Source organism: Zonotrichia albicollis, chromosome 5, assembly GCF_047830755.1.
Source record: "Zonotrichia albicollis isolate bZonAlb1 chromosome 5, bZonAlb1.hap1, whole genome shotgun sequence".
Classification (NCBI taxonomy): domain Eukaryota; kingdom Metazoa; phylum Chordata; class Aves; order Passeriformes; family Passerellidae; genus Zonotrichia; species Zonotrichia albicollis.
The window spans coordinates 50084708-50104390 of NC_133823.1; the positions used below are offsets into that span (position 1 = coordinate 50084708).

At 35.8% G+C, this 19683-nt stretch overlaps 1 protein-coding gene across 1 annotated transcript in view; it reads left to right on the forward strand.

The window, feature by feature from the left end:
• POLN (DNA polymerase nu) overlaps positions 1–19683 on the forward strand; it is an 88085-nt gene continuing 68402 nt past the window's right edge. The window contains exons 1-14 of the mRNA XM_074541668.1: positions 1–258; positions 3041–3102; positions 6338–6823; positions 7178–7365; positions 9142–9254; positions 11155–11321; positions 13873–13941; positions 15287–15347; positions 15558–15622; positions 16398–16481; positions 16891–16980; positions 18425–18481; positions 19300–19353; positions 19576–19641. Of these exons, the coding sequence (XP_074397769.1) occupies positions 138–258; positions 3041–3102; positions 6338–6823; positions 7178–7365; positions 9142–9254; positions 11155–11321; positions 13873–13941; positions 15287–15347; positions 15558–15622; positions 16398–16481; positions 16891–16980; positions 18425–18481; positions 19300–19353; positions 19576–19641 (1683 nt within the window). The 5' untranslated portion in view covers positions 1–137. The remainder of the gene's footprint in view (positions 259–3040; positions 3103–6337; positions 6824–7177; positions 7366–9141; positions 9255–11154; positions 11322–13872; positions 13942–15286; positions 15348–15557; positions 15623–16397; positions 16482–16890; positions 16981–18424; positions 18482–19299; positions 19354–19575; positions 19642–19683) is intronic.

Below are 19683 nucleotides of genomic sequence, written 5' to 3' on the forward strand. Positions count from 1 at the left end.
AATTTTCCACTGAGAATGAATGGCTAAGCATGTTCATTATATTTTGTTTTTAATTTCAACAGAATGTAAGTGAAGATTACTCATGGCCCTGATTGATTTATAATTTGTGTGTTCTGTGTTTAGGTTTAACCTTAGAAATGGAGCAGTACATAGGATGTGAGATTTCTAAAGTGCCTTTATCTAATATTGCTCAGAGGATTATGACGGCTTTGCAGTCTATTCCTGTAGAAGTTCAGACTAACAGAGAAAATAACCAGAGTGAGTAAAACTTACCCTGATTTTTTTCTGTTGAAAAGTTGAAACACAACAGTATCAAACCTTTAGTCCCTGTTTTTAAATAAAGAAAAAGAAAATGTTTCGGTTTACAGGTTTAGAAAAGGAATTAAGCTGTTACTGTGAGACTTGCTGTGACTTTTCAAATTCAGTAATGTTATGTATGAGTGCAAGGAATGGTACCACCAATTTAATTTTTTCTCTTTCTGTTCCTCCTATGTGGTACAGAATTATATGGGAATTTCAGACTGTTCCTTAAGTACTGCAGTGTAGTAAATTAGATGCATACATTAACTTGGCTCTGGACTAGATATTCAAGGATCACTGGAGGTACTAGGAACTTAACAGGAGACCTGTGAGCTCTCCAGACTCATGTCTGTCCTTAAAACACGTGTTCATTAGCACTGTGCTCCTTGTGAAATTCTAGGGGGAAGAGTGAACCAAAGTCCCTGTGAAAGAACAAATTAGGCAATGTTACCTCAGCAGTTCCAGAATATTGTGGGCACTAAGGAGGTTTTGCAAGGTGCAAGTTTTATTCTCAGTTCTGTGCAAATCACAGGCAGTCAAATTGTGGCTCTGGAAAGAAGTAGAAAGTTAAGAGTTTTGCTTGATTTCAGTTGTCTGTTTCCTCCTGAGAGTTAAATCCTGGAATATTTGGTCAATGGGCTTTAAATCTGATATTTATTCCTGTGTATATTGTGGTTTTTGCAGCCACTGTTGTATATTAATTGTGGTTCAGGCTCCTCTTTCAGTAAAGTATTGGATCAGTGGAGCCTGGTGGTGAAGCAGTGACAAAGGTAATAGTTCATCACTGTGTAAATCACTGATACACATTCAAAGAAATGTGGGATGAGTTAATTTTAAAATGCTACATTGTATGGTACATTTGGGACCAAAACCCAGATGATTTTAAAGAAAGTTTGATTTCTTTTGAGCCTCAGTTTGATATTTTACTTCTCTTGCAATCTTGTCATTGCCTACACCTACATACATTATATATATATATATATATATATATATATATATACATACATACATACATACATACATATACATATTGCTTTAGTGTGGGTCTGTAAAAAGTTTACCTCTCTTAAAAAACCAAAAACAACTGCAAACCTCTGATGTTAGTGATCTGTTTCAGACTGCATTGAACTGTATTTCATAGAGAGATTTTTAAATTTTTAACTCTACTTAATGGAAAAAATGTTTGTCTTTAGAAGGTGAATATTGGGCTCAAATAGAAAAAGTATCTGCACTGTTGACCTAGTTGGTGAAATTCTGTGGTTATCCTGGCAGTGGAGCTCCAATCTTTTCATCAAGCCTTGAGGAGTTGGAGGCAGGGATAGGTTTCTGCTGCCATCTGCTGATACTTTGCCATAATTCAGAAACTGGAAGTTGCAGATCTCTTCAGTACCTGTCATACTGACTGTTGGGTGCTGGAGCAGAGAAATGTAATCCTCATCATCTTCTCTGGGGATTGGATTTGTCAAGGAAAAGTGTCTAACTGTAAAACAATTATAAGCACTGAATGTAAACTCAGATACTATAATTCTTCATTTATTATCTCATTGTAGAAAGTGTTGAGAAAACAAAGGTAAAATGTTTGAAGCTACAAACACAGCTGTGCCATTTTGGCCGTTCTAACAGCTTAGGTTAGAAGTTTGAGCTGGAGCTCAGTGTCTGATTATACACTTACACCAACATGCATAAATAAGCTTATTTTCTTCAGTAGACAAAGGTCTTGATTTGGCCAGACAAGTGTTTTTAAGAACAGTTCTAGTAAATTGAAATAGGTGACCTTCTGCTTTTTTTGATATTTGTGAACACCATTGTTGTTTCAGAGAGTACCTTGCTGCTGGTAATGCCAATTCATAGCTGACAGCAGCAGTTTGGTGTTGTACCCAGTATGGGCAGACAAAACACATACTCTGCCTGTGAGGTGTCTTTTGGCTGGGCAATAAGATAATTGAGACATAAAGGAATCCTAACTGCAAACTCTGGGGAGACCTGCACTTGAGGGGAGTTCTCTTTTTCCCTGATCCTCTTTCTGTGCCCACTGAGGTAATTCCTGCTAGCCTGTTACCCCTGGCTCCTTCCTTCCAGCCTTCCCTTGCTTCTCCTTTTCTTGGGACTTGTGGCCAGTGTTAAGGCAGAAAAGAAAACATGTCCTAATGGTGTCACTTGCCATGCCTGTTCTGTTGCAAGATGAGCAATGTGAAAAAATTATCCCCTGCAGTTGAAACATGGTCAGTTTGTTAAACACGATGTGCTAAACTCACATAATGCTTTATAGAACAAAAGTTTCCTGGAATACTGCTGCTGAATTCCAAGAAAACAGTTCAGCTGTGTGAAGTTTCTAGAGTTTGGATTTTTTTTTCCTTAGTGTTCATACCCCCAGCTTTACTATGAACAAAATGAGTTGTGTTTCCTTGAAGAGGGAAATTCACATAATTACAGAATTATAGTAATGCTTCCTCTGAATACCATGGAAAAGGCTTTTCTGCTTTGTAGTGAATTTTAAATAATTTTTTTTCTTAATGGTGACAGAGCAGTCTTTTGCATATGCATATTTTGGAACCTGCAGGGCCCTTTTAAAAATGAATACTAACTTGATACAAACTTGTTAAATGGTTGTCAAGGGAAATGTTTTTACAATTCTTTCAGGTTTGGTAAAGTGTCAGTAAGATAACCCTGTATGAAACCTAAGGTATATGGGCTACTTGCAGATTCATTTGTATTGTAAATTGTTTCTTCTTTTTTAAAGGTATAGAGAAGACAAAGGAAAATAAACTAGATGATAAGGATGCACATCTGAGAAATGAAAAGGCAAGCATTTTGTAGAATTGAAAACGAATAAAAGCAGTCTTTTTGTAGGAGGTTTGAAGTTATACATTGGTTCTTTCATGACAAGCTTTGTCATAATAGATTTTATACAGTCATAGTTCAGGTAACTTCCTCTGTCTTATTTTCCACTCGGTCTGTATTTACCTTTGAGAATCTGGGCCCAACTTCTGTTCCCTTTTCACAAGAAGTTGGTCTTTTATGACAGATTGATCAGAAATGAGGTTGCCACAGACAGCCACCAGAGTTTAGAAATGTTCTTAGACTCCTGTTACTGAACAATTATAAAAGTGAGCTGATTTGTATGAAAGATTATTTTGTATTAGGAACCCTTAATTTTGGGTTTAATAATTTCTCTGAATTTGGTTTGGTGTGCATGGGAGTGAGTGCCAGTGCAGGAGTGGGAACAGGTAACTGTGGCAGCCCCAGCTCAGGCTTTGCTTGTAAAATCCATTGAGTTGATTGATGAGTTGCAGATGCTGCTACTAATCCCAGCTGCAAATTTCACAACCCTCCTTACTCTGACTCTGGGCATGTTGCACACTTCAATTCCATTCAGGTTGCTCAAGATGCAGAAAGCTGATGCCTTGAGTGGAATGAGAGAGTTTCCTACAAATTACACTCGATCATGCAGCTGTGGGTGCACATGGATAGGAGTGGAACCCCTTTTTGTAATGATGACACTCTAATTTTGACTTGCTGCATCTAATGAGATCTTCCTACATTGACATAAATTGTGAAACTTCATCCTGGGAGTCATTTTCTCTACTTCCAGCCATGCCATTATTTCTAACAGAAGGTTAGTTCTTCACAGAAGCTGCTGTTCCTCTCTGTGGTTAATTGTAGTTCCTGCTGTATTATTCTGACTTGATAATTAAATTCCTTTGTTTATATTTTTTGAATCTTTAAAAGAGAATTGCTTATTCCTGGTTCTATAATTACTAGAGTGTCCTAATTTAAATTCTGCTGTGTTAAATGATAAAACTATTTGCAGTTTGTCTGGAGCATACACTTGAGTGAATTAGTTGTCTTTCTATGGCTCTTAAATATTTGGCCCTTCTGTGACAGGATTTTTCCCCTTCTGGTAACATTATAGTGCCCACCTTTTGGTTAGCATTGCAAAAATCCAATAATTTGTCTTCATTTGGAACATCTACTATCCATTTTGGTAGTAGCAGAAGCTGAATTAGCTTCCTTTTCCTGTTTACTTAGAGTGTTAGAATTACCCTGTAATTGTACTTTTGCTGTAGAGTAGATCCTGTGAAATATGACCTAAAGCAGTCTTAAGCCTTTTTCACCTCTTGACTCTGTACTTCTAAGGTTTGGGAATATGAGAACTGGTTTGAGGCATATTGTGAAACCATGAAAAGGCCCCAAACTTACTGGCTTTGCCATTGTGGCTTGCTCAATCAATACAGATGGGATGGAGGTGGACAGCAGCCTTTGATCAGTGAAAACTCTGCTGGGGACTGGAGGGAGCCCAGCAGGACCTGGTGGTTCCTTTGAAGGGGGGAGCTCTCAGTTTTTGCAGTGGTAATGACAGCAGATGAACTGAATGAGACTGGGCTAGAAGAGACCAAAATACAGTAATTATGAGAGATTTCAGTTTACTTTCCAGTGAAGTTGATGAATATTAACCTTAGGCATGGTGCTCCAACTGAAAATTAGGAGCCAACTGCTTTGTGGAACAGTTAGAGAACTCACGAGAAAAATTTGTTTTTATTTGATCTGTGTGAGATCAGGTCTAAAACCTTCCCTGCTGACAGGTGCTCTTACAGAGACTATAATCTTTTGGAAGCATTGAAAGATAGGTAAAAGTAATGATTAATTTTCAACAAGAAAACTATATAAAATTGAAGAAGCTTTTAAAAGAAATTATATGGAATTTTGGATAGAAGCTTTTAAAAGAAATTATATGGAATTGCCCTCCAAATCCAGAACATTTGTAGGTAGTATAGGGATTTATTCAAAGTGGAATATTGATGATTTGAAATGAATACTAAATTGTGTCTGGAAAAAGTAGTATGGCTAAGAGGCAGTATGAAGGAGACTACTAAAAAATGTCAAAAAATGTCACATCACTAAAAATTGTGACCTAAGCAGAATTTGTTTTATTCTATACTTGCCTCATCTGACTAAGTTAAATGAAATATACAGTGGTATGGTTCAAAATAACTTTGAGGAAAAGCTTGCAAATGCATCACTAATACATAATATTTTCAAATGCCTCAGGAGTGGAAACTTACCAGCTCCTCTAAGGCCTATTTGTCATTGAGGCATAAAAAGTGTTGAGGGAAGATGCAAATCTGTATATCTGTAAATATTTCAACACACATTTACCTTGGGGAATCTTGGAAGGGTCACTGGTTGCCATTCCAGAGAAATAAAATCAAGGCAGAGGATCTATTTCAGCTGAGGAGCTTGTAGAAGAAACTAGCAAAGTAAGTAATAAGCACTAGTGCCAGTAGCATAGCAAGGAAATTTCTGAAGGAAATAAGGATGGAGGAGTAGAAGTCAAGCACTACCATGCAGCATCTTGCTTAATGCTGTTTGTAGCATGCTGCAGTGGAGGGATCCAGGGACTGTCTGGAGTAGGAAAAACTGTTCTGGGTATAGTGGATCAAACAGAATAGAATGTAATACTAATATTTCAATGTAATATAATAATGTAATAATAATACTTCAATGCAACTTTCTTATGTATTTTTTATGTCTTGCAATCCTGTAAGTTATTTGAAGGCATCCAGTTGATTCACATACTTGAGATTCCAAAGCAGTCAATAAAGTCCCTTCCCAAAAGTTCTATAAGAAATGAAGCTGTCATGAAAAGTGCTCTGAATGCTGAAGCTAAAGATGAAGGGTGTCTTCCCTCTTCAGACAATAATAACCAATAATAACCAATAATAACACTATGGAAGACAGGCTATTGGATTAGATGCCTCTTGTGGTTGTTAATTTGCCATTTGTAGTGTTGGACTAATAGTAGCTTAAAAAAGAAGTGGTTGTGGATGCAAATGGTGTATGTCAACAAAATCTCTACTGATACATATTTGAATTTTTGTTTATGTGGCTCCCCTAAACTGGCTCTGTTTTGTTAGTACCAACAGTTTTTCATAGAATTTTGCTTTCTTGAAAGCTTATCTAAACTAACTTAGTGCAATTTTTAGTTTCTCCTTATAAGTCTAATAGTTGGTTTGCTAAAAATTTCTGATTTTCCCAGGAGGATTATGATTCCAGAATTGCCACATTAAAAACAACTGTCAGCCCTGAAAAAAGAACTGCTGGTCAGATAGTCAGGACAGTGCATATGGATAAAATACTTGGCTGTCAAGATACCCAAATACTGAGCTGTTACCAGGATTCAGGCTTCCCAAAATGGGAATATCAAGAAAGAAGTTTTTCAGTAGAAGAAAAAACCCTGAAGGATGGGAAAAACAAAATGGTTATTCCTCTTAAAAGAAAGCAAAATGTATCTACATCTTGTTTAGAGAAAACAAGAAAATTGCATGTAAATACCTCCATGTTGCATGAAAGAAGATACAGCTGTACCCCTGGACAAATAAAGTCTTCTGGAAAGTATCCTTGTGATATCAGCAGTTTAGGAAGTGAAGAAAAAAGCAAACTCCTTGCAGCTATAGAACAGGCAGCAGCTTTTATAACTACTATGATATTTCAAGATGGTTCTTCACAGCTCAACTCAGAGCAGGTTAGTGAAGGATGGGTTTTATTTAGTCACTTCTGTAGAACCATTTGAGTCTGCATGTGAGTGATAATCACAAACCCATGTTCATTGGCAACACTTTTGTGAATGACATACCAAAAATTACGTTTTACATTACATTTTATTTTCAACTACCAGGTAAAACTTAGAGAAAATGAAACCACTAGGATTTTTGTTTCAAGGCTGAAACATTTGCATGCTCCTCTTGCATGTGTCAATGGTGTATGCAGTAACTGTAGTGTACAAAATAGGTTTCATATTGTAAAATATTGGGAATTTTTCTTTATAGGACTGCACAAAATCTGTCAGAGGAAACTCTATTGTAATTATGTTTAACAGGCCTCTACCTTATCAGTAAAAGGAGTTGTTGTGCTGGTGAAGAATCAGACTGATCAGCCTTGCTCTCCAGGTCACACTTCAGCTGGCTATACTTGGAATGCTGCAAATGAAAATGATAAACTAATTTATTTAAAAACTGAACAGTCATCTCTCTGGGAACGAGAACCGGCTCACAAGAAATTTTCTTGGTGAGAGCATGAAGGAAAGAATACTCTTTTGCTTTACAAATGCTTTCAGCAGTAATGGTGTTGGTTACTTAGCACAGGCCTGATCTTTACCTGTCAGTCTCATTGAATTTCATTTTGGCTGTGTTAGTTCTGTATCAAGTCTGGGCTAAGAGAAACCAAATAACAATAGACTATTCCTATGGGCTCAGCATGTCACTGACTGCAGCCCTTTAAGAATTAGGTTGGGATTCTGGTAGGAGCTGTTTACATTCACCTGCAAATCCTTTATGAGCTGTTAAAGCTGGACAGCACCAAAGAATATGTTTTGTCCAAGTTATCTTTCTTGTATTTTATCTTCCATTTCATGAACTGCATTTCTTAACTAGTACGGTTTTGATGGACATTATTCCTTTCTGAGCTTTATTAATGCTTTAAATTTTTTTAGTACAGTTTTTTTTTAAATGGCTTTTGACATTCCAGGTGAAATTTTACTAATATTCAGTAATAATACAATATAATTTTGGAAGTAAAGGCTTTATGTATCTGCTTAATACTTATACTAAATTTTAATAAAAATTTGGACTATGTTTTAAACTTCCAATTATTATAATCAAAGTCCATTTTTATTCCTATTACCTTGAAAATCATAACCCAAAAAGGGAAAAATGAGAACTGAATCTGATTCCTAGGTGTAATACTCTAGCATGTTAAAACTCCATCAGAATATTTTATGACTTTCAATAATTGCTGTTTTATTGTAAACTGCTGAATTTGGATTATTAATTACAAATCATTAATTTCAAGATGCAGGACTTGGTTCTTAGCTGTATCTCTTCCACAGCTTGAAATCATGGCTTGAAACAAGTCATGGCTTTGCTTCTTCAGCTGAAATATTGGAGTTACATGACAAGTACTTTAATAACATGTTGTCAGCTTGAATATAGATTGTTGGGAACTGAGAATAACATATCAGTAAAGCATGTACATATGAACAGTAAAAATTTGATAAGCTGATTAAGAGTATTAGCATTTAGTTGAAACCTATGGGTAATTACTTATTATAAGAATGGTGTGATTGTTTAAAAATGGATCTATAGTGCATACAGCAATACCTTGCGATCTGTGTGATTTCTAATGTGTCCAAACTCTGGAGTTGTGGTCTCATACCATTAAAAATGCTTTATAAAAACTATTATTTTTCTATATTGCCCAAAATATAACTTACTAAAACAAATGACACACATAGTTGGTAAATCTATACACTAATATTTATTTAGTTGGTTATATCTATTTAAAATATCATGAATGAAGCAATTATAGATATTTTCAAGAGGTATGGAAATACATGACAAAGATGAAGCATTCTGGATTTAAACAGCATATTAACACAGGGCAGTTATGGCAATTTAGATTGTCTAGTAACTTTAAAATCAGTGTTTTATAATGCTACATCAGTTTAGCCTCTGTGATCTTATTTGGGTATATTGGAGTATTGCAGGGATGCCAGCTGATGTTTTGGATTGAGGTTGCACTTCAAGAGTTAAACAAGGATTTGTTTTCTTTATGTGCATGTGGTAAGGCATATCTGCTAGGATGTTTTAATTTCTCATAGAACATAGCTTTGAGGATTACTGAATTGATAATTTCATATTCAAATGCAGTATTCTGTTCTTATAGGAATAAGGAAATGTCTTGGGTTAACTGTTTAGTATTAGGTGCTAATTAAAAGAACAAAGTAAATAGATTGACTAAATCTAGGAGCAGTATAGTGTGTGTTAATGAGCTACTTCTGTGCAGGCAAGTGTTGTTCCAAATGCTGCAGTGCAAAGTTCCAATAATTTGCTTCAATGCAAAAGATTTCCTGAGGACTCTACTTCAAATTTATGATAATGAAATCAGCTGGAAACAAGGCAAGTATTGAATCTATGATCTCATCCTGTAATCTCTGTGCCACTGGTGTTTCTGTTAAAATCACTGAGTGTAGAAATAACTAAATTTAGTAAGCAATATATTACTTCCTAAATTAAGTAATATATTGAAAAACAGAGTTTAGTACCATACAAAAGAACACCTTTCTTGGAGGAGGTCATGGCCAGAGGTCTGGCATGTCAAGCCTCATGTATTCTTCTCAGAGTAGGAATTAAATCATTGACTTAAGGATAGCTTCCAGTGGAAACAAAAGCTCTCAACACAGTCCTGACTATAGCTGAAAAGGTGAAACTACTTCATGTTTCATATTCCTTAGGAAAAAACTTCCTAGGAAAATGCTAAAAGCAAGGGCTGAAATAAATCTGAGATGCTCATAGTTGTCAGAATTAGGAATCACTTGAATGGGCCCATGTTCCTTTGATAGAAACAAGTAAGACTCTTCTCTTTGGATTTAAGAGCAATTGCTAGCAACAAGCATAAGATGTAAATATAATGTCTTTTTTTGTTTTTTTGGGGGGATTTTTTTTGGTTTTTTTTTTTGGTTCCATATATCAAATTGTTGAGGTGTTAGGGCATGGGTTGGGCTCAATGGTTTTTAAGGTCTCTTCCAACCTAGTCATTCTGTGAATTCTGTGAAATTACTGCTGCGTGAATTACAAAAGTACATGTGACCTTTCAGTAAGGGTTGTCTCTATGGAGAATGATCAGCTTGTGTTCAGCATCTGAAAAGTTTCAGTAAATGACATTGAGGATCTGTACAAAATCCAGCACTGGGAATGGGAAAAGTGGGAAAAGAAATGCTGTAAAGGGACTGGCAATAGTGACAGTATGTAACTTGTACACACATGAAGAATTTGGTACTGTGATGCAATTAATGGGATTTGAATCTGAAGTTTCTAGTAACCAAACCAATTCTTGTTTAGGCTTTTAAACTTGGAAACTTCATGCTTCCTCATGCATTATTTCTGCTATGAAAAAAACAAGCACACAAAGCTCCAACAAAACAAACAAAATCCCTAAAATTCTCTTTAGAGTAGTCCTGTAGCTGTGACTTGCATTATGGACATTAAAGTTTGCTTCCAGGTAACTGAGTCTGCAAGGTTGTGTAGCATGGAGTTCTCTAGAAATGTACCTGTAGGTCATGGTTTAAACTTACTTAGGGGTTTCTGAAGCGGATAATTAGGTTTATCTTTGAATATATCACAAAGCAGCCTAGTTATTAGTTTCTCCTGTTCTTGGCAGAAGTGCAGGAGGCATGTTGAGATTGTAGTTCAAAGGAAAGTGAAACAGCACTGGGCTTGGCCCATCCTATCCATCTGTGTGAACATGAGGGTGCAGTGTAAGCACACATGATGTTAAAGGACAAAAGGTTCTGAGTTTTGGCAACAGTGCATTGTGCACCCATATGTGAATTCATATATACATTAACAATTGCTAGAAAGTAAATCTCTCCCTGATCCCCAACAGCAATTTTGTGGATATCAGTCTAGTTAACAACAATAAGAAAACTGTACCAGAGGGAGACTCTCATAAAAAAACCCTTCAGCTTGAAGTTTTCAGTTCTAAGAAAGGAAGGTTTTACAGTTAATCTAAGGAGCCAAAAGTTTACTTATAATTGAAAACTTGAAAAAAATCAACCAACCAAAAAATCTACCCCAACCTCATGAAACAACACTCTTCAAAAATGTGCGATAGTACACTTCCTCCTGTGTAGTCATGTTATTGACCATGTGTTACAGCTGTGAATTCAATGTTTGATATTTTTGTAGAGTAAATATTGTCCTTTTATGATGTGTGTGTGCAGGAAAGATGGGCAAAACTTTAAAGCTGTTTTTCAGTATGGGAGGTATTTTCAATATTTTGAATAACTTGTTTTTGTAGTTGCCAATAGTGTCGTGTTAGATCCAAGGATTGCAGCATGGCTGATAAACCCCAGTGACACAGTTCCTTCCTTTGAGTGTTTAATACAGAAGTATTTTGAAAAGCCTTTTTCAAAGGGAGCAGAGAATACAGATACAGGCACTTCAGGCACTTTGAGAAATGTATCTGTAAGTAGTTTGTTTTCAATTGTTTGGGTTAAAAAGGGAAGGAAATGATAATAGAATTACTTTTGCTTAGAAGATATTGCAAAAGAAGATAGATAATAGATGGATTTTCTAATGGAAGATTTTATAATGGAAAAAATATTCTATTAATGTGACATGTTGGAAATTGAAAGAAAGGGGAGAAGGCGAGGTTTTATTGCATCTACCAAGATGGGAGCTCATTTTCTAGGAACAGCTGTAAAATTTTACTTTACAACTGTAAAGTTCAGTAACAACATTAATTAATATGGAGTTTTATATTTTTTCTCTTCACTATCCTGAGAAATAATTTCCAACTCTCCTTTCCAAAATATCTAATGCTATGTTTGTTGTCCAGTTCCTGTGCACTTGTAGCCTGTATTTAGTTGATGGTTATTAACAATTTTGCTAAATTTCTCAGCTGGTACACACCACATCATAGGCTGACAAACAGCAGGGAGTCAAATGTGAACCTTCAAGCATTTGTATGAAAAAATCTGTGAATTTTAATTCTCAGTGTGAGAGAATTCATGATGAAATTTTTGAGATGTTATCCCCTGCACTATGGAAATTCCTTTATCATAGCAAATGTCCCCTGTATTTCTCTTGAAATGTATTGCCTGAATGCTATAAAATGTTTGTACCTCTTTTGGGCAGTGGGGATCTACTGTGGACATATTAGCTGTCAGAGGTTGTTTGAAGGATATGATGATGTAGAACAACCTAAATAATGTTGTCTTTTCTGCCATTCACTTTTCAGAGGCCTTGCTCATTCAGACCAAGTGTTGTACCATGATTGTAGGACTTGTAGGATACAAATCCACAGATGCCAAGAGGGCTTGGAGTATAGACAGGGGGTGGTTATGCTGGCACTTACCCATCAATGTAGACATTTCTGAGAAAAGCAGAGGCAGTTTACTTGAAAGCACTGGCTGTAAACTGCAGTTCTTCAGAAGCTACTTCATGAATTAAATTATTAGTGTGGGAATAGACAAGCAAATAGACAGAAGTTACCTATGGTTCTTTTATGTGTGATGGCCTTGCTGTGAGTCAGCATCCTTAATCTTGTCTCTTCCCTTAGCTTGACTTAGTCTTTTGTTCTTCAGATGTCACATCTGTTCTTAGTTATTTTTCAACTTTGTTATCCTGATTTCCAGCTCTGTGTTAAATATTGAAATTTTATTTCCTTCCTGTCCTGCTTCAGGTCTAGTTTGTTTCCTCGCCACAGCCATCTCCAGTGACTTGTTCACTCAATTCCCAGTTAATGTCTCCTTGTGACATCCTGTGACTATTCCCCCCCACCATTCCTTATTCCTTAATTTGTCACCTGCACTCTCACACTTCCTTTTTGGCTTCTCTCTCTTTGCTCAGTGAGTTCCAGTTCTTCCTGTGTCTCCTGGTTCTTTGCCAGGTTTATCTCTTCAGTCTTCTTGCTCTGTTTTTACTGGTAGATTCCCAACAGTTGTCCATACTGCCAGAGGGATCTGTGGTAAGTGATAAATCATCTTGTGCCTCACTGCTTCAGTGCAGCTCCCTGTCTTGTGCTAGTCTTGTCCACCCACCACAGTTCTTGGAATGACTGCTGGTTTGTTCTGTAGCCCACAGCTCACCCACACACCTCTAGCACAAGGATGTGCTGCTTGCTGCTTGTCTGTGTATTTGGTGCTGTGCCAAAGTGCTCATGGTCCACACTCCTGAAACATTTGCTGGAACAGGTGCTAAGCATTATGCTGGTCTTGTCATTGCTGCAATTACTGATGAAGAATTTTGGTGTCAGTTGAAGCCTGTCACTGGGCTCTCTTCCACCTCCAGGAAGGCATCAAGCAAGCTGTTTGTATTTCACAGACAGCTCACTTGTTCCAGAACAAGTTGGTATGGACAAGGTTTCTCGGAGACAAAATGGTGACTTTTCACTGCAGTATGGACTAGACTGTTTTAGAGCAAGGATCATCACCAATGGATCTGCATATTTCAGTTTTGAAGAGGGCCCTCTGCATTTTGTCTTCCAGGCCTGCTGTTTCTCAGTCTTTATTAAGTTTATTTTTAATGGTCATGTAACTGCAGCTAACAATCTTTCTCAGTATTCGTATACATTTCAAATGGCATTCTAGCCAATTGAAGGAGGTGACCTGGTGTTGTGTGGAACACCTCTGGAACAGAAAGGAAGGAAATGAACAGTTCTGGCACAAGAGTGGCAGTACTTATGTGAGAAAAAGAATGCAAGGTGTTTTTCCTCATTTTACAAGTAGTAAGGGAACTCTGACTTCAGTGTCAAAGGCAGTTTATCGATACTATATTTCTCTGTACTTGATGCAAAATGTAAGTACAGGAACAGGCAAAATCTGCAATGTTCATAATCTAGTGCTGTGTTAATGATTTGGGTTTCACAGAGATCATGTTTCTGAAATTTTAACAGAAGGTAAACAGAAAATCACATTTTTACAATTTATGCCTTTTAAAGAAGTTATATTGCCAAAATATTTAGTGTATTGTTAGCAACAAAGTTACTGATATATTTTTGGTTTATTTATGTCAGTATCAAAACTTAGGTGTGAACTTGGAGAAGCTTTATAACGTAATGATGGACCTTACTCATGGCTTAAAGGTAAGTTGTAAGTAATAACTATGTAAGTATTGAATTAAAGAGAATTAATGATGTATTTCTCATTCAAATGAGAATAATGCAGTGCTTCAGTCCTTCGTGATTTACATTGGCAGTCAACATTTAAAATAAATTGCCCATCAAATTTGCTATTTTTTCTAGAAGGAGAGGGTGTCAAGGTTAATGTTTAGGAGAAAATTTTCATCTGCTACATTTAACTAAATGAAGATTCTGAGAACAGGAAAGGTTCAGAATATTGACTTGTCTTTGAATATTTTAAATCTATATATTACTGTTTAAAAAGTGTTAAAAGAAATAGAACATATATTGTTCTATATATGTATTCCTTGCTTATGAAAACTCAGCATATCTTTTGTTGTAGGTTGTGTTAACCAAGCACTGTTCACATGCTGGACAGGCTGCCCAGAGAGGTGGTTGATGGCCCAGCCTGTCAGTGTTTGAGAGGCAACTGGACAGTGCCCTTATCATGTTCTTTAAATTTTAGTCAGCCCTGAATTGACCAGGCAATGTGACTAGATAGTCATTGCAGGTCCCTTCCAAATGAACTATTTTATTCTATTTTATCCCTTATTGCAGTTCAGAATGCTTCTCAAGAAATCTGTTGGGGTGTGTGTGTTTTCTGCCTGTGATCATATACCTGGAAAAGTGCCAGTGTACAGGATACACCACGTTCTGCTAGAAGGGGCATTACTGTTTCCTAGGGATTGCTTTTGAAGTTGCTGGTTGCAGGGGTAGGGCTTGGACCACGAGGTGGTGGAGCCATGTTAATGTGGATATCAGCAGTGTGGTGAGCAAACCATGGAGGGAGGCAGCAGGGAAACACCAAAGGCACAGAAACACTGAGCCTGAGCCCACAAGAGTTTTTAGACAAGTCAGGTGGTTTCAGTGGTTAAAAAAACACCAGAGTTTCTGTTCTCAGTAAGTAATTTGGGGACATGACCCTTTTAACTCTTATTTTCCCCCTAATGAAGACAAAGTTATGAATTATGAATGGTTACCTAATCGTTCAAGTGAACAAAGGAAAAAGTATAACTGTGTGTCCTGTTGTAATGAAGCTTGCTTTAAAACTAAACTGTTTGGAAAAAAGGAGATATATATATATATATATATATATATATTTCTTTATTAGCATTCTTGTACAAAATAGTTACTATTGCAGAATTCCTATTCCCCACAAAGAGAACTGACAGCATTTAGAAACTATAATTTACACTAAGTAGTATTTCATGCCACAGACACATGTTGTCATGTAAAAAGGGAATGTACAGAAAGTGAAATACTGCTCACTGGGAAATACTGAAGAATGTATTTATAACTTACTTTACAGGCTCAAGGTTTGTGGAACTTATTTTGCACATTAGAGCTTCCACTTATCAAAATTCTGGCAGGTATGAAAAGTTCAATTCAAAATATGAATCTTCACTATTTTCACACAGCTGCTGACTATGCTCAAGTGGAATGTAATTCCTCTGAATATGAAATGTTATCTTAGCCTCATAACAGCTGTGTGAGCTTGAGTTTCCATTTTATAGTCTAAGAAAAATGTAAGATTGAAATTGTGAATTATAAATGTTCTTAACCTAAAATTGTATTTACAGTGATGGAAACACACAAAATATATGTGAACAAACAAGAACTGAAAAAAACATCAGAGATTCTAGGGGTAAATTTTGTATTAATTTTTTTTCTTGAAAATGACATAGCATCATCTTTGTGCTTTTACTGAGGATAACTGATTAAAAAGAGAAGGAACTTTTGTCACATTTTATGTAATAGTGTGATGTTTTTAGTATATCATAATAAATGATTATATTTACATTTTAGGATACTTCCCTGTTTATTTGCGCAAGTGAAAGACACGTTTGAGTCATCAGCCTTGTCCCAGAACTGAAATTGCATTACAAAATGCACGGGTCCTTTTGGGTTATGTGTTGTAGAGTAAAAATGGTAATGACTCTTTCTGAACTTACAGTTTTCAGTACCCGTTTTCCTGAGAAGTCATAGACTCCTCTCCCTCTTTTTGTGAACAATGCACTCTTTAAATGAGTGTTCTTTGATAAAAATAGCTGCAAGAGGATCCTATTTTGTAACGTAAAATTTGACTAGATAATCATACTGGTCTGACAGATTACTAATTTATCAGAATAATTTGCATAGCTGTGTTTCTCACAGATCTCTGTAGGCTTCAGTAACCAAAATTCTTTAACCAAAAATGTTGGTACTACTTACTACAATAAATCCACTTCCCAAATCATAAAACAATATAAATTAAGGAGTGTATAAGCAATCTGCTCAAACAAATGTTGATAGCCAGCCATGATTACACAATATCAAGTACTCCATTTTAAATAAAGGTCCAATATTCTCATGAACCTTGGAAGCAGCAGATATTGAAGAAAATAATAGTGCAAGCAGAATAATTTTGATGTCATTTATAGCTGCGGCTCAAAGAGCTTGAACAGGAGGCTCATGAGGCTGCTGGAGAACGATTCCTTCTGACCAGCAGCTGTCAGCTCCGAGAGGTATCATTTGTTCTACTGTTTCTGCTTAAGGTGTATGTTCTACAGATTTATTGATACAGGTGAACTGTAAGCAGATATATCCTTACCGCTTCTGACTTATTCTATATTAATTATTTTCTGGTTTTAATGAAGGGCGTATAATTTTTTTCATAATTGTGACAATGTTGAATAATCTGTATTTGAATGTATGTGCATAAATTATGCTCTTTTTTTAGTAAATATGTCAATATTTTTTTGAGCTTCAATAGCTCAAAAATAAAGATTTTCAATTCTGTATTAGTTCTCTTTGCTACAGTATGCTCTATTTACCTTGTAACCTGTTTCTGTTTAAGTTTACGCACCCAATAATTTTCCTTTCTATTTCAGCACTTGAACCACTGAAAGATTTATTGTCTTTTTCTTACCTTAGGTACTATTTGATAAGTTAAAGCTGCATGCGCTGTGTGAGAAACTTCAGAGAACTGAAATACAACAGCTCGTATCCACCTCAGAAGTTGTGGTGAGACAGGGAAGGGTTTTAAAACCAGCTGCATGATTTAGCAAAACTTTTAAGTTATATTTCAGCCCGTTCAGCCTGTCCAGATACCTGTGCTGAGCCTTCCTGCCCTCCAGCAGATCAGCTCTTCCATCCAATTTGGTGTCATATGCAAACTGACTGAGGGTGCTCTTAATACCCTTGTCAGATCATTAAAAAAACATTTTGTGAAGATAATAATAGCAATGGAGATTCTTCTTAGAAGAGAAAAAGCCTCTGTGCAGCTGCACCTGTTTCTGATTTGGTGCCACGATTGAATTGCTCTAGGTTATATAGGAGTTAAAGTGCACAATTCACTGCTGAACATGAACATATTTGGGGAAGGTAGAAGGGTAATATTTATTCCTTAAGAAAGAAATTCCACTTTCATTTCCACATTCAGTCAAGTGTCTGAACTACCAAATATGATCTCCAGTAACCTCAACAGTATAACCATAAAACCCACACATTACTCAGGGAGAAGGAGGTTTCATAGATCAGCCATGTAACCTTGGAGGGTGACAGAGAGCCTTGGGAAGTGAGAGGCATCAGTGAAATAGAATTCACGTCACCTTTTTGTGGGAACACAGAATTTGTAGCTGTAATCAAAGCAATGCTTTTATGTAGTCCAGTATTCTCTTTCCAACTGCTGAGACTTGGTTATTTGGAGAAAGGTAGGATGAAACCTTGCAGGAGATGAATAGTAGACAATAAATCTGACGATGTTAGTTTCTCCTTCGTAGCAAGAAAAAACCCTTATGTTTTAAATATAAATTTTAGTACAGTTGCATCTGTTTTTCATCCTGGACTATTGTAGTTCCAGGAATTTTTTGTTGTACTTATAAATATCCAATCTCTATTTTAATAATTTGTTTTTCTCAACAGAATTTTTGGCAGTTTCCAATCAAAGTAATCAGAAATATGCTTTATTTTATTGTTTTTTAATTTGAATTTCTCTTGACGTTTTCCTGGAGCTTTTATTAAGGCATGAAGAGGAGAAATTCTCCTCTTGGATTGTGTATATAAATATGTGCATGTGTATATATGTATTATTTTGTCTATTTCCATCATGTTCTTTCTTGCACTGGTGCTGTATAGCACAAAAACCAAACAAAGGGCCATAAATAGTACACACGCATTTCACCCCAGTGTTTTCAAAGTTGGTGTGGGAAAGTTTTTATGTCTATGTGTCTTTTTATTCCTGTGTGGGACAGGAGTGAAAATAAAATGGGAAGGAAAAATTCCCATCCTTCCTAATGAAGGCTTCCTTGGGGCTGGGATTGCTTGAATGATATCATCCTTCTGCCAGTATTTTGTCCATTCAGCTTGTTAGGAAAATTTCTTCCTCCAAAATGTATTCTGTTAAAGTTTGTTTAATAATAAAACTTCAAGAAAAGTATGTCAGTAATTCCCATTCTTGATTTTGCAGCTAAATAAATTGCAAGATCTTCATCCCTTGCCTAAGATAATTTTAGAATACCGCCAGGTGAGCTGATACTTTTTCACAGAATCTAGTTGCATTAAAGCAAAATTTAGCGAGGGAGAAAAATATTTATAGTTAAATAAGTAAATAAGTCGACTAGCAAAAGCTCATTCCAATACTAATTTGAAGTCAGTATCCTTAAGACTTTTTTTAATTTTAATGCTTATTGTTGTTTTGCTCTATCTTTGATTTTAGCTACCAAACAACTTGTACAACGTTACAAAGACAATTGGAAAACATCAGTGTTAAATTTGTGTAGTGCTGTAAAGCATACTTAGGGCAAAATGTTTGTTTTTTGAGTTCTAAAGAAATGCTTTGCATAAAGTGAAAGAGATAGCTGTTTATGGGGAATTTTGGGCTGACAAGCCTCCTGAAAATCCTAAACTATCTAGTTAGTCTGCTCCCATGCTTAATCATTGTTTCCAGTGAATGAGCTTCCAAGAATTAAAAAAAAAAATAAAAGTTTAAAAGTTTGTGGGTTTGTTTTTGGTTTTGATTTTCTTTTAAATTTGTTTGTGGTTTTTTGTGTGTGTTTTTCATGTAATCTATTGACCTGGGGACATAAGATATAAAATAATAAATTTCAATAATTGATTTAATAGTATTTACAAAGCTCTGTCTTTAGGTTATGACCAAGCATTTACCTAACTCACAGGAATTGGTTAAGCTGTCAGTGAGTACAAATCCATTATTTATTTGGATAAAACTGTCTTTAAAAAAGAAAAGTCTGCAAGCAGGATGCATTTGGAAATTAGGATCTTTAATTTGAAAAATCCCTTTTTTTATAAGTAAACATTTATCTTAGAGTTTATGTATTTTAGGTTCATAAGATGAAATCAACTTATGTGGATGGACTACGAGCGTGCATGAAAAAGGTAGAAATATATAAAGTAGCTTGTAAAATCCTAAAAATATGTGAAATGATTGCAGTGTTTACAGTTTAAGAACTTTTATACATGGAAAATTTAACAGTATTTCTTTTGTATTTTCTTGTTCTGATTGCAGTGAATTTTTATTACTGATACTTATATCAAATAAAATATAGTTCTTTGTCTTCATTTTTTATTTTTTCTGTTTATTACTTTACCTGATTACAGGGTTTCATTTCCTCCACTTGGAATCAAACAGGAACTGTGACTGGCAGACTTTCAGCCAAACATCCTGTAAGTGAGGTTATTGGAAGATTTGCATTTTGATTAAAATGA